This window comes from Lynx rufus, unplaced genomic scaffold (assembly GCF_022079265.1).
Source record: "Lynx rufus isolate CCGP_SWC_20201006 ecotype Redwood Valley unplaced genomic scaffold, mLynRuf1.p SCAF_9, whole genome shotgun sequence".
NCBI classification, from domain to species: Eukaryota; Metazoa; Chordata; class Mammalia; order Carnivora; family Felidae; genus Lynx; species Lynx rufus.
In genome coordinates this window covers 69,278,970-69,294,527 of record NW_025814897.1, presented here as the reverse complement: position 1 = coordinate 69,294,527, position 15,558 = coordinate 69,278,970, and the positions used below count along the sequence as shown (strand labels likewise).

The following is a 15,558-nucleotide window of genomic DNA, read 5'->3' as shown; positions in this document are numbered from 1 at the left end:
CACACAAAGGAGCAACTATCTCTGCTTGTGGAGTTTAAGGAAGGGTACGGAGAAAAGGAGAGTATTTTGTACAGGGTCTTAAAGAACCTGTAGGAGTTTGCCAGCCAGATAATAGGATAAAGAGGATCCCAGACACCAGGAAAGCACATTCTCCCCTTTTCGTTGTTTACTTGGAACCAAAACTCTCTCCCAAACCAGGCAGGCAGCAGTTTAGGGACACGGAGTCCAGAGGACCTCAGGTTACAGTTCTGTCAAGCCTCAGAGGCAGCAGACAAGTGGCGGTTGAGACTCCGGTGCTGGCGTCAGACCGATAGGGACTCATACCTCCGATCCAGGAGTTACGACTTGCGTGACCCTGAGCGTTTACTTAACCTTTCCGGGCCTTCGTGTCCTCATCTGTGACACGGCAATGATAATAGTAGCTATTCATAAGAGCTGTCGTGAGGCTTAGGTGCATTGATGTTAAGCGTCTAGAATAGTACCTGGCACACAGCAAGCCCTGGCTAGATGTTCATCATCGTTATTGTGAATCCCTGTTGCAATGCCTGCCCCGGTCAGCCCAGGCCTCACTCAGATCTGTCCATCTCAAAAGTGCCCTACCCCAGCGCACGCGGTCATCCCACCTGGCAAATCCCTTCACCTAACAACTGTTTGCGGTTGCTGTCTCAGGACACACAAGCACTGAGAGAATGCTTCCTAATACACGTGGCTTACGATCCAAGTAACCCAAATAGCATCTTCCATAAGCAGGATCGTATCGCCACTGCATTCTGTGTGTTGCTGTGATACAGCAAATACAAAGGCACATCGAAGTACAGAGACTGCAGAAACAGTTGAATAAACATGCAATCCGATACCTCACATCTGGCCATGTCATCAGCCCCAATACCTTACTCACCATCAAATAGGGTTAAAGCTGTGGCTACTTTATAGGTACAAATGTCTTTATCGGGACATTAACGTGTGCCGAACCTCTCTCAATAAAAGCAGCCATAAACAACAATCTCTTCTAAGCTGTCACGGAAGCTACTGTGTTTGTAATAGAACCATTCATCTGAGAGACAGTTGCCAAAGCCTGTCTCAACACAATGGCAAGCTAGTCACAGAGCCAAGGCAGATCCAGGGAAGAGGGCAGACACAGAGTAATTGGGACCTTTTCTAAATGGCTGGGGGGGAGAAAAAAAAAAACCCTCAGCTTATTAACATATGTTAAATATTACCCCAGATGCTGCAAAGCATTTCCTCCATAGCATTCTCTTATAAGGTAGCCTAAAAGTTCCTCTGGCCTTTGCAAAAGGAACAATGTCTATGGAAATTTTCAGCTAATGACCAATTTCATTGCCTGTGATGAAAAGGCTGTAATGCTATTAAAAAAAAATGTTTTTTAAATAAATTGAATGTCGTGGGCAGCACGTTTCAACGTCACACCTTTCAGACTGTGCTCTGAAAAGCTAAGAAAGAGGGGACTACAATGATACAGAAAGAGGCTTGAAAGAAATAATATCCTTACAGGCTTTGAAGAGTGAATTTGATTTTATTATTTACCTGGATTTGAAGCATTTGAGAGAAGGGAAGGTGGGCAGACAGAATAATCTGCAGGTTATGCACAAAAGGTAAATATCAAGCAAATGAAACCTACCTGTTATTAATTCAAATGATTATATCAAATGAGAATGTATACTACACCATAGTCTCCAGAGCATTTTCATACTCTAAAAGTCACCTAGCTCTGCCGAAAGGCAATGCAAACACAAGACTATTTGCTAGGAATCTGTTACAAAAAATAACACGATCATCAAAAAAAAAAAAAACCATTAAAAAAATTTTTTTAGCAGTTTTATTTACTTTTTGAGAGAGAGACAGAGAGAGACAGAGAGAACATGAACAGGAGAGGGGCAGAGAGAGAGGGAAAGAGAGAATTAAGCAGGCTCCGCGGTGTCAGTGCAGAGCCCGATGTGGGGCTTGATCTCACAAACTGTGAAATCATGACCTGAGCCGAATTCAAGAGTCAGACGCTTAACCGAACGAGCCACCCAGGCACCCTTTAAAAAAAAAAAACAAAACTTTTTTAAAGAGAGGCCCCCTCCCAGCCCTCCAAAATAAAATGTGTCCACTACTCCTGTCAAGTTTGAGTTAAATGATAAGCACTGGTGCGGCAGGGGATATGGTGTGTTAACTCCCATTAATATTGTCGTGTCCCTTTGCTGTGAGCGTGCAGACATTAGAAGAATGGATTCGAACGCTTTTCTCTACCACTCCCATAGCCATTTTACCATAATAGACGAATGTCAGAATAATTCCACTGTTGGTCTGGACAGCTGACTGACAGATCCAACTGGCCAGGGCACCTGTTGAACTCCCGGACCGATGTCCTGAAATCTATAATAAGAACACTCTGTCCTGCTTCCTGCCCCAGCACCACCACTCTCTGACCACCTGTCCCTCAAGACTGTTGCCCTGAAGAGTTCAGTGGCACCAGCTTCCCTTCCACTCACCAAGACCCTGCAAAGCCCACCCCACCCCCCACATCTCCAACAGAATCCCTAGTGAACGTCACACCAAAGTGGACCTAGGCAATATGGTTTGCTTCTAATTCTTGGTACTTTCCACATTTTCCTTTAATGAGTATTCCTTACTCAGAACCAGAGGGACAAAATAAACTTGATATAATTATTTTTTTCTCCAATTCCAAAAGCAACATATGTTCGCTATTAAAGAAACTCCATTAATACTGCAATATATAGGAGAAAAGGAGTAAGTCTCCTATAATCCAACCCCTGTGGCAACCACTATTCTTATGTTGTAAATTCCTGCAGATTATTTCTATGATCCTGACCACGTGATACATTTATGTATTTAAATTTACAGAGTTGAACATTCTCTAAGACGGCACCTTTACTAAAGAGATCAACAGAACACAACCATAATAATAATTATTGAAATGACCACTGTACGTCCTATCAGTGGAGAGGGATACAAATAAGTAATGATAGTAAGAACTTAGAGACAAGCTCCCAAGTGACAGGCAAGGCCACAGCCACGGGAGCGTGGAGCTAAAGCTCTAGAAGTCAGTGGGGGAAGAAGAAAAAGACTTGTAATCCACGGTTGTGCCTACAACACCCAAGTGCGTCCAAGCCCCCTCCCCCTGGAGGCTGTACAGGGCCACTTGTCTGGGGCTGCCCAGCCTCTGCGGTGCAACAGGCTCCCAGTGGTCCCCCGCACGGTGTGTGACTCTGACCTGGACAAGTTTGCCCCAATCTCCCCTCTCCGACCCCTTCTTTGGCAGAAACCCTGAAGGGGGAGGGGGGAGTTCAACCCTCCCTTAACGAAACACCCCTCTACCTAGGACAGGGAAGCTTAATCCTGTGTGACAACTCCAAAACATTCCTACCTACCTTTCCAACAGGCCCTAAGGGGGCTTAACCTCACAAAAGTACTCTTTTTAGGATTCAGTTCAAAGCACTTTCTCATCTGCAATTGGATTTCTCTCAGCATTGTTGAGAGGCAGGGAGAGATATGTGGATTTCCTCATCCCATTCTACAGATGATAGTGACAAAGTACAGAAAGCTAATACAGCTGTCCAAAGACACATCACAAATAGGAATAGTATGGGAACGGCTAGAGAAGTTGGGAGGAAGGAGGTAGGAACTGTTAGCATCTTCTTGTGACCCTAAATGTTCCTTCTACCCCACCACTCTGCCACCTGCTTTTCACTATGTCCATACCATGTATTCATTCACTTATACCTAACTCGTTCCATTCACATCCATGGGGTCATGTCCTCAAAGAATTTCTCCCAATATCTGGTTACTCTGGCACATTTATTTACAAATTCACACTTCACTACTATGCACTTTAACATTCAAGTGATTAATGAACCCAGTGCTGATGAGGTTCCCCATGTTTTACTTCCTCTTCACCAATGGTCATCACCCACGCTCGTATCAGTTGACCACATTCATGGCCACACCTCGAAACTCATCGCTCGAAATCTCTCCACCTCTAATCTCAGATGCTGCCTCTCCCATGCGTGACCACAGCCTCCTACCCTGCCTCTTCTCCTAACTAGCAGAGGCTCTGGGCAGTACATGCCATGACGTAGCCCCTCCAGCTTCCCCTTGTCCCTTTCCCAACCTAGGCTGGTAAAACCATGTGATCACCAGCACCTTGGTGTCTCAGGTCCCAACTTTGACAACTGTCAAAATATGGATGAACCAATAATCCTCTGGTGAAAAAAAAAATACATGTATCACAAAATCACGCCAATGGGCTTCCCAAAAAGTACTGCTCTCCACCTATACATGAATTAACTCAAAATTGATTATAAGCTTAAATATAAAATATAAAACTATACACCTTTTTGAACAAAACATCGGAGAAAATCTTCAGGATCTAGGGCTAGGCAATGAGTCCTCAGACTGGCCATCAGAAGTATAATCCACAAAAGGGAAAATTAATAAATTGGATCTCATCAAAATTAAAAACTTTTAATGTGAGATCCCATGTGAAGAAAATGAAAAGAAAAGCAACAGACAAGGAGCCAATATTTGCAAACCACATATGCAACAAAGGAGTCGTATTTAGAATAAACTCCCTAAACTCAACAGTAAAAACATAAAGAATCCAATTAGAAAATGGACAAAGGACATGAGCAGACATTTCACTGAAGAGAATATACAGATGGCTAATAAGCACATGAAAAGATGCTCCACATCATTAGTCACTAGGGAAATGCAAATTACAACCCACACGAGATACGACCACACACCTCTCAGAATGGCTAAAATAAACAAGGGACAACATCAAATGCTGGTGAGGATGCAGACAACCTAGATCGCAGGGAAAAACGTGAAGCTGCTCTGGAAAACAGGGGACCAGTTAAAAACAACAACAACAACAACAAAAACAAAACAAAAAAACCCCAGAAAGTCCCAACTACCACTGCTGGCCATTTTACCCCGCAGAAATGAAAACTCACGTTCACACAAAAACCTGTGTATATCAACAGCCATAGGAGCTTTATCTGTAATAACCAGAAACTAGAATCAGTCCAGATGCCCTTAAACAGACATCCCACGGAAAACACTCAACAATAAGAAGGAACAAGCCATTGATAACACGCCAACAACAGGGATGAATCTCCAGGGAATGATGCGGAATGGAAAAAACGAACGCAAAAGGTTCCATACAGTATGATCCCATCATATAACAGGTTCGAAATGGCAACATTTTAGAAACAGATCGATTAAAGGTTGTCAGGAGTTAAAGCCGGAGGAGGCGGGACAGAGCTGGGTGTGGTCATAAAAGGGCAAGTCCAGGGATCCTAGCGGCACTGGGGCTGTTCTGCACCCTCACTATGGTGGCGGATACACCAATCGACACTGGTGATAACAGTGTACAGAACTTCATGCGCACACACATGCACACACACACACACACATGCACACAAGTACAAGCAAGAATGGGGAAATCTGAGTAAGATCACTGGTGGGTTATCTATCAACATGAATACTCTGGTTGGGACAGGATGTAACAGTTTTTGCTAAATGTAACCATTGGGGGGAAATGGACAACCCGTACAGGGGATCACTGTGTATTTCCTACAATGGCACGTGAATCTACTTATCTCAATACAGATTTCAATTAAAAAAAGGAAATAAACAGGATGCCTGGGTGGCTCAGCTGGTTAAGCATCCGACTTCGGCTAAGGTCATGATCTCACGGTTCGTGGATTTGAGCCCCGTGTCAGTACAGAGACTGCTTGGGATGCTCTCTCCCTCTCTCTCTGCTCCTCCCTGACTTGCGCTTTCTCTCTCTTTCTCTCTCTCTCTCTCAAAATAAATAAATGAACTTTAAAAAGAAAAAGAAGGCTCTCCAGGTTCTCTCAGGGCCTCCTGCCAGTGCTGGGCAATACCTTCGCTCACCCCAGCTCCCCCACAGCATCTCTACTAAGCCTGATCTACTTTTCCAAAGCCCGCAACCCGCCTCGGCCCACATGGCCTTACTCCCCTCATCGGTAGACCCGATCATTAGGCCCTCCCCAGACCCTCCGCCCATCTGGTCCTGGCATTGTGCCTCAGAGTAAAAGAAGCCCTACCCCCTCTTAAAGTCACTTCTGGGTTCTGTGTCACCAAATATATCCTCACCTCATCAATTTCTGTCCCCTGCCAACCACCCTCCCCTGTCCTAAGGAAAGTCTTCCTTTAACTACTCACGTCCTTCAAGATACCATCTCATGGCTGCTCCTGTGTGTGGCCAGATCTCTCCAAAGACTAGGCCATGGTCATGTTCTGTCTCGGTACAGAGGAAACATAATCTGACTAATGTAGTTTATTTCCTGTACCCAAACCTTGTAAGGACTGTTTCAAATGTCAGTCTCATTCTCTGCTCATTTCTTTTTTTTTTTTTCCCCCCACTCTAAAAAATGTGCTCCTGTCCTCCTGGACCCAGGCTGTAGCCTCCTAGCCCTATGGCTCTCAACCTGGCTGATCACCCAAATTTCCCGGGGAGCTTTAAAAAATATAGATTCCCAGACCATTTTCCTAGAGGTTCTCATTTGATTGGTTTGAGTTAGTTTTTTTTTTTTCCTTTTCTTTTTCTTAAAGACTTAAAAAGCTTCTCAAGTGCTTCTGCTGATGACGGTCAGGCTGGGGAACTACTGAGGTGTCTCTCTTTTTCTCAAAAAGCCACTTCTCTTTATTGTCCCACTGCAACAGGTACCTGATTTAAAAATTGTGCCAGCTTCACTGTGACCCACTGGGAGTGCCTAAGCCTCGCAGGCCCGTCCTCACCGCTCCCACGGCTTCAGGGACCACTTCTCTGATGGCGAGCTCCCAGCCAGCCTTGGTGGCTGCCCGGGGCCTCGAGCTCTTGACAGAACTCACCTCCTCCTTCCTCTCCTGTCTACAAACCTGCTTCTCCAGTCTCCACTCCCCACTTCATCCTCCGGGCCCCTGGAAGCGGAACCCTGCCATCACTCAACCCCGCCTTCTCTTTCACAAATCCCACTGGGTTGGCCGGTCCTGTTGGTTCCACATCTGGAACTTCTCTGCCCACACTGCTGGTACCTGCTTCAGGCCTCTTCCTCTCCCACTGGGCTCCTGCGATAGCCATCTAGCTTGCCTACACGCCTGCAGAGCCGGCTTCGTAAAACACCAGCTGAGTCACGTCATCTCTCCGGGAAAAATGTAATGGCTTCCCTTTGTCCTCAGAATGACCACCAGACACCACGCTGTGGCCTTCACGGTCCTCCATGATGCAGAGGCAGCCCAGGCCCGCCTGCCACCACCCTTCCACATACACCCTCATTTCTAACAGCACCAGAGGGATGCCGTCGCAGGACCCTGTGCCTTTCTCACCCGGTCTGCTTAGATCTGTTTGCCTTTCCCTTCTCCGTCTCTTGCCACAGCAGCAAGTCTGAGCCTAGGCGTGACATCACCTGAAGTTTTGTGCAGTGATCCTGTCACTTCACCCAACTATGCATCTCCCTGGGGAGAAGAACCACAACTTTCTATGGTTTTCAAAGGGGTCCATAATCCAAAGTAAGCGAAAAACACACACTACATGGCCTTCTCCCATTCAAAGTTAGCTCAGATAAGTCTGCCTCTCTGCCTCTGCCCCCTTCATTCTTCTGCATTTTCTAATAGAGGCATGTGCATTCCCCAGTCACAATCACTTCCCACTGCCCTACCACTAAGCTGTGTATATCTCCAGTAGGGCATACACTTCCCTCCAGATCAATATGTACAGCTGACCCTTGAACAACACAGGGGTTAGGGGCGCTGACCCCCTAAAGAGTCAAAAATCCTACAGAGTCAAAAGTTTAACTTTTGGCTCCCCAAAAACTTAACTATTAAAGAGCCTACTATTGACCAGAAGCCTTGCCAATGATAGAAATGGTCGATGAACACATATTTCATATGTTGTGTGAAGCATAGTATATGCTGCAGTCTTGTAATAAAGTAATCTAGAGTAAAGAAAATTATTTTGGGGGCACCTGGGCGGCTCAGTTGGTTAAGTGTCCAACTTTTGACATTGGCTCAGGTCATGATCTCATGGTAGTGGGATCGAGCCCCGTGTCAGGCTCTACATCAAGTGTGGAGCCTGCTTGGGATTCTCTCCCACCCTCTCAAAATAAGGAAATATTTTTTAGACACAAACTTATTTTTAAAATCATAAGGGAGAGAACACACACTTACAATACTGCACCACATTTATCTTAAAAAGCCTGTATAGAGTGGGTCTGCACAGTTCAAGCCCTTGTTGCTCAAGGATCAACTGTAGTTAATTGTATAAAGTGGCTTGCTTTCAGATGTCAGCTCCACCACTTATCTACTATGTGACCTTGAGCAATCGATTTGACCTTGGGCCTCAACTTCTCAGCTGTCAAGTACCTGTATCGCTGGGTTGTCACGAGGAATAAACAAGACAACACGTTCTCAAACAAAAAGAAAGTGTCTAGGGATGCCTGGGTGGCTCCATCAGTTAAATGTCTGACTTCAGCTCAGGTCATGATCTCAGGATTCGTGAACTCGAGCCTCGCGTCGGGCTCTGTGCTGACAGCTCGGAGCCTGGAGCCTACTTCGGATTCCGTGTCTCCCTCTCTCTTTGCCCCTCCCATGCTCATGCTGTGTGTCTCTCTCTCGATAATAAATAAGCGTTAAAAAAAATTTTTTTTTTAAAAAACAAAAAAACTTCCCAGCCAAAACGCTGATGATGCTGGCTTTGCTTTTCTCACAGGAACCAAAGTCTTTCAAAATCCTCTACTACTCACGTGTTTTGAGGAGTCCAGAATTAACCCTCATTCTACCACTGGGCCCACCTGGGCAGAAATCCTTCCTACCTCTTGCATTAGCATCCGCCAGCACCTAGCAAAAACCAGGATTTCTTCTTCCTCATCTAGGAAGACCGCTAAATATACAAACACCTTTCTCTCTCTTTTTTTCCCCCCTGCGTTCTCTTCTCCCTTTCTTTCTAGCCAGTGCCTCTACCACCAGAGGCCCTCTGGGCTCAGGATTACTCACCAACCTTTCTCTGTTTTCAATGATAATTCAGGTATGCATGTATTGGACAAACATCACTGATAGCTTCTCTGTCTGACAAGGCAGTCAGGGTGGGGTCCTTGCCTTACGGGGCTTCTAGTCTGTTCTCAGGGCACAGTTCTTTGTGCTTCCCATTTGTAGCCAACTCACTTGAAATAATACCCTGAATCACAGGTCAGACAGAAAGAGGAAATCAAAGATGCCACATGATGTCCAGGTGCAGAAAAACAAGTTCACCTCAGGCCCCGAGCGTCACTTTTCCAAGTGGCCTGGAGATCCCACAGGGCTTGGATTTTATAGCCATTTCCACATCAAGGCCTCTGGGGCCTACAGGCACAGGCCACTTTCCTGGTCTTGAAAGGGGATGTTCCTGCATTTTCCCAACCAGTTCTCGAAACCAGGAGGACCACAGATTTTAGTCTCTGCCTAACCGACTAATGCTCACCCATTCTGACATCCCCTGCTGTCACCTCACTACAAGTGCCCCCCTCCCTTTTCTGTCAGTGCCTTTGTGAAGTAGGCAGGGGCCCCTTCCATGTCCAGTGCTCCCCCAGCTGGCAGGGTTCAGCTTGAACAACTGGAGAGGACTGGCCCACAGGGGTCTTCCTTCTCACCCCCTCAAACTTCTGTCGTCCTCACAGTTCTTCTCTCCAGGACTAACCAGTAGGTCTGGCATCCCAGCAAGAAAGGGGCCATCCATGGAGCTGTCCCTAGGTGAGGACCCCCAAGACATTTGCTCATAAAAGGAGAAAACCATTGCCTAGCAATTGCTCTGTCCAGGCCGCCTGTAGGATCCCAGGGCACCAGAATCTTCCAGACAGCTTCCTGGCCACCATCATGGCCAGCCTTGTGATCTAGGATCCTCCCTGCTGCGTTATTTGAGAAGCGTTCCTCCTGCCAGCATTGGGCCAGGTGCCCTGGACGTTGGTGGCCAAGAACAGGCTTCAAAGGCTAAGTGGAAGGTGACCATCTTCAAAGGGTCCTCAGACTTCCCAGAAAGCTCTGGCACACAGCCCTGACCTCAGGTCAGTGTTTCCTGCACATGAACTTGTGACGGCTCCGTGAGGGCAGGGACCGTGTCTGTCTGGTTCACTGCTGTATCCCTGACAACCCCCGGCACCCGGCTGGAATACAGGCGGTGCTCAATACTGATCTGTTGAATTAACACATAATGACCTCCACCAAGCAAGGAATGAAAGCACGTGAAAAGAGCCCAGGTCTGGGGGTCAGACAGACCTGGATTTGAAACCTTCTGGCTATACCATTTACACTAGTCATGTGCTTTCTCGTCAACACAGTGGGGATCAGAATATCCACCTCAAAATGTCATTGGGAGCAGTAGATGGAAAGTGTATGAAAAGCCTTTAGCCCAGCTCATGGCAGACAGCACATTTCGTTTTCCGTTCACAAACACTTCCATAGCTCTCACCGGATGCCGGACATCGTCCAAACGTGGCAGGGGGAATCCCAGATCACCATTAGTTGGTTTAAGTCTTGTAACAGTCCCACAAAGTAGGATCCATTTAAATCCCTTTTGCGGTTGTGGAAACGAAGGCACCAGGAGGAAAAGCAACTTGCCCAAAGTCTGATATCTAGAAGAGGCAGGGCCAAGCCTCCTATCAATTCCAAAGTCCAAAATTTTAAGTGCTGCACTCTTCGGTCTCTAAAGCAATCAGTGGAGGAATGTTAGCTGCTGTCCCTACCCTGGTTTGATTATGGGAGATAACGGGACCACAGTGCTAGACTAGGGTTTTCAGCTGCAAAACAAACACATCTGGGTATCCCTGTGGTTCACGGCTTTGTTTTAAAAACTAATGGCCTGTTCCCGTGAAATCTAATCTCAGACCAGTTTGCTGATCAAAACCTTCTCTTCCATTGTGTCCTCTTGCTATCTCCTCTCCAACTATCTACCAGAAAAAGAGACACTCAGCTACATAAAAATAGGAAACACAGAGAGAGAGAGAGTGTGAGCTTGCAGAGAGGCCTCAATCTCCTAACTATCCCTAAGGACAGGTGCCCACACAGAGGGGCCCAAGGCAGAAAAGTAGTCTGTCCACGTGGAGGCCAATCACATCAAGTCTCAGCTTCCCCACAGACCCAGGCAGCAGAGGGAGAATCAAGCCATCTCTTCTAATGGCCCAAACCTCCTCATAAAGAAAGCTTTCCATTTTTCCCCTCTATAAGACTGCATTTGCCCTATTGCCGACCACGGAGGAAATGTCATTACCAAAATAAATCAGCGCTGCACTTGACCTTCCTTCTCAAATGGCTCAGTATTAGTGACATCACAATGCACTCTACAAATGCTCAGAAATATTGGAAAAACCCCCTCAAGTCAAAAACACTTGGTATTTCACTAAAAAGCATTAGATTATTTTGATTTTATTCCACGGAATCTAAAATGCTTTCAATGTTTTCATTTTCAAAATGCTCAAAAGAAAAAGAACGCTCTTAGGACCTTAGGACACTTCGACTCTGGGTCTGGTTTGTGCCTGGTTCATGTGTGGTAAGATGGGGAACAAGCCAGAAGCCAGGGAACAGTACCTCTGGCCCCACACTGCTCACTGACACAATCCACAATCCCCGAGTGGCGGGGCCCTCACTGTGGAGGTTCCCACGTCTAACTTCTCTTACCCTCAAAGTCACAGGGGAATCAGCAGCAGCCCTCCTGAGGGATGTCGTCTGCACCTCTCAAGTCCCTGCTAACTCCATGTGTCCCTTTCAAATTACCAGTCAGAGCACCACCCCTCCATGCTGGCCACCGAGAGGGGGTTGAGGGCATGGCTTCAAGACCACCGCAGCAAATGCATTTCCTGCACCCCCCCATCCGGACACGTGACCCCGCAGCAGTTGTAATTCCTAATGCTGCTTGCTCAAAAGACCTCCCCATTTTAAATCAGCTTGGTCGCTACTAACACAGTAAGTCGGTGGAATGTTGGTTTAAGGAAAGAAAGAATCCATACATCAAGAACAAGTGCTCTCATACTGATCACTCTTACTGAGGTACAAAGTCCCGGCATCACCAGACGTACAAGTCTCGGGGACCCATAGACATCAACCACTTTAACTGACTCTTTTTCCTTTCCACGGGGGAGAAAACGGAGATTCAGGCAGAAGGCAAATCTGTCCGCGGGTGGTAAAGGACTCCAATCCAAAACTTCTTGGTTATTTTTCCATATTCAGCCCAGTGCCTCAGACACCCCATGACCACCAACAAGAGCACTTAACACACGGATTTCCACAATAAAATTGTTTCTGTGATGGTGTTATAGGCAGACTGGTTAAATCTACCAATGCTGCTACCTAAAAAGTAAAACCAACAGAGAAGAAAACACAATCGGGAGTAGACAAAATTAACTTTTGCTCTGAATTAAGTTCTCGGCCGCAAACCTCATTCCTAAAGCACAAGCACCTTTCCAGTATCCTCTGTGAGAAGAGAAGGGTAGTAGTTCCTACCGACCAGGATGTGCGATACTCGGCCGGTATTTTAGAGAATAACAATTTCTGGACTAACAAACTGGAGTTGTACAACGGAGAGCAGCCTGAAGCCGCCTTCACAACTAGTAATAAAATCAGCTTCAAAGGAGGCGGAAGGATTAAAGTACTTTCCTCTGCCTTTAAAATGGGGGGTGGGGGTGCATTTTTAGGTATGAAGACAAGACCCTGCAAGCATATCCCCAGGCTGAGGAAGGGTAGCCCAGGAAAGACAAAGACACACACACACACACACACACACACACACACACACACACACAGAGAAAACAGACAGCCCTGAAACTTTCTACCCACAGCAGCTGATATGTTTCACCCTGAGTCCATTTCACCAATGGACACAAAGAAGCTTCTCTGGCTACAAAGGATCACAGGAGAGCATAAAACAAATGAAGGCTTGGGCTCTCTCCCCTGTGTGTGTGACACTGACAGGCTGGAGACTCCAAGGCTGCAGAAGGCAAAATTTCCCTTGTTTCCATTACATCATCCAAGTTGGAGAAGGGGAGGGCAGGGAACACAGCTGGTAGCAGCTGCACCACCATCTGCCTTCTCCTTAGCCGCGTGTGCTAGTTTGAGCAGCAGCCTCCTACGGCCCCAGATAGACGAGGCGCAGGATTAAAGGTACAACACCCTATTATGGAAGAGCTTTCAAATTATTTAGAAATAAATCACTTCCATGATAAGTTAACAACCTCAGGTAGGCTGCTGGGCCGGTTCTCTTGGAGGTTCGGCGATTTGATTGCGTCTCTTTAGACTCTTTAGACTCTTTAGCACAAGCTCTGTCAACTCAACGTGCCCAATTAGACAGGCAGAACGTGCAGGCAACCACCTGCCATCTGCTTCCCAAAAGGTGAGCAAGCACAGGTCTGCAGCTGGAAGCACTCAGGGAAGGACCAGGGAACATTCAACCCCAGCACACAAGCCCCAGACTAGTGGATGGGTGCTTGCCGCGGCCCTTGGCACCCCAAGCCATTTGGTTAACCAGTCTTCCCTTCGCGGGCACTCCTGAAGTTTCCTTTAAAACGCACTGCTAAGTGTCCCCTTGCGCAAGGGGAGGCTGGTGAGAGCCTGGGGGCTAACACCTTGTCTGGCCATTCAACTGCAAACTGGCAACACAGCGGTTAAGATTGTGGTCTGAAGGTCTGAGCAAGCCACATACATGTCTGACTGGCCTATGCAGGGTTGTGCTTAAAAAACAAAAATGCCAGCTTTTAAAAATGAGTAGATTTCATGTATCAACATCTATATTGCTAGCTTTTCCTGGGGGGGAGGGAGTGTGGGGGGCGGGAATCAAGAGATCTGGTAGCACCAGGTCCCGTTTCCACGTGACACCAGTCAGTTACTGGGAGCTAATATGCGGCAGGCTTCGTGAGACTGGCCATGTGCTCCTAAGAACTAGCCCCGACACATGGGGGTCTGTGCATGTCACTGCAACTGTGCTCCAACCTGGACCTTGAGAGCTTTTGTTATAATGCTGCTGAGCATGTAGAAGGACAAGAAAACCCCAGAGAATGATTTCCCGACGGCCCTTTATGGACTCTTCTGGTTAGTTGAGATTTAGTCCCTTGATGGCCAACTAAAATCCACAAAGATCATCGAACCCAAGCCAGTGAATGGATCTCAGGACGAGGCTAGTGACAATCGTCCCTTATGACAAAAGCACATCATAGCATTCCAGACCACTTACCATACATCTTGCCTTCGTCTGATAAGATGATTTTCCTCCTCCCACATGGCGGATAGATAGCCAAGGCTTCCTGAAAGCTCTGCTCAATGTCAGGGCTCCAGACCCCTTCCGCATCATTGTCAATCGGCTTATCTGCAGAGTCGCTCATCCTTTCCATGTTTTCGGCAGGGCTCTCACTGCCGCTCCAGCTGCTGGGCTCAATTTTGGCGGTTGGATTTTCCAAGCCGGAGCCTGGAGCCTTTTCAAGAAAATAAACCTAAGAGAGAAATGAAAAGATAGCATAAGGACGAGGTAATGACCAACATACTGCTCTCACTAGTTCTATTACACGTTCTTCAGTCACTGGCTTTGCTCGAAAAATAAGTCCTAGCAGAGAATACGGAATCCAGGGGTCCAGGCGGCTTTTGTTCTTTATGGATCATGTTAAACACTCATACGCAAACGCGATGGCAGGCAGAAACTGGATAGTCTTCACAGATGTGAGAACAGTACTCACTCGGAGTTACAAGTTCACAGTGAATCCTGCAAAAACCTCTGACTGAATGCCTCCAATCTACCAGGAGCACTTTACTCAAGGATAATCCAATGTCCACGGCAAAACAAGTGGTTCAAAAGGAAATAAAGTAAAACAAAAGATGTCTGCCTCACTGTGGCAAGTGGCACGAGAACTCAAAAATGTCAAATCAGCCCAGTCAGTGTGTCACTGAGATCGCCAGAATGCAAGACGGTGGCAGGAGGGAGGAAGGAGGAGATTACTGTTATCCTAAATACTCATTCCACTAAAACCAATGCCAACTGCCCTGAATCTGCTTCTGTACAGCATTTCTCTGCGGGGCTTTTGCCCTATACGCTCAGCTCACTTGGCCACTCTCAGCTTCTAGACTGTAACCCTGCAGCAGGGACCAAGACGCCCCTGCCCTCGCCTCCCCTGCGACCTCGACAAGTGGCCTGCGCATTTGCAGAAATGTTTTTACACCTACACGGGGCACTTCATCTGGTAGCCTGCTTGGAATTTCTGATCACATGAGAACCGTAGGGAGTCTTTTCATTTATTCTTCTGTAGCACTGAAGATTACAGAAGCACCAGAAATTTTTCTCAAAGATTTATTCCCCTTAAATTATGCATGTAACCTATGGTCATAATGGGATAAGCTTTCCAAACAAATGTCAAACCGGCACAAACACCAATGTGAAAATGATCTAATCCAGTACCCCCTGCCGTCTGCACACTAACATATCGATATTCCTTTGTCGAAGAGGCATCAGATCATTAATTCAAAGGCTTCCCCAAAAGGGGAGAAGAAATGCGCCTGGGGATGGATCGAAGAAGGGAGGCA

General features: G+C 46.8%; 1 protein-coding gene across 1 annotated transcript in view; it reads right to left on the bottom strand.

Annotated features, from left to right (window-relative positions):
* TEAD1 (TEA domain transcription factor 1) overlaps nt 1-14,450 on the bottom strand; it is a 177,510-nt gene extending 163,060 nt beyond the window's left edge. Inside the window, exon 1 of the mRNA XM_047072209.1 lies at nt 14,222-14,450. Coding sequence (XP_046928165.1) covers nt 14,222-14,378 — 157 coding nt within the window. The 5' untranslated portion in view covers nt 14,379-14,450. The remainder of the gene's footprint in view (nt 1-14,221) is intronic.
* Nucleotides 14,451-15,558: the final 1,108 nt, after the last annotated feature.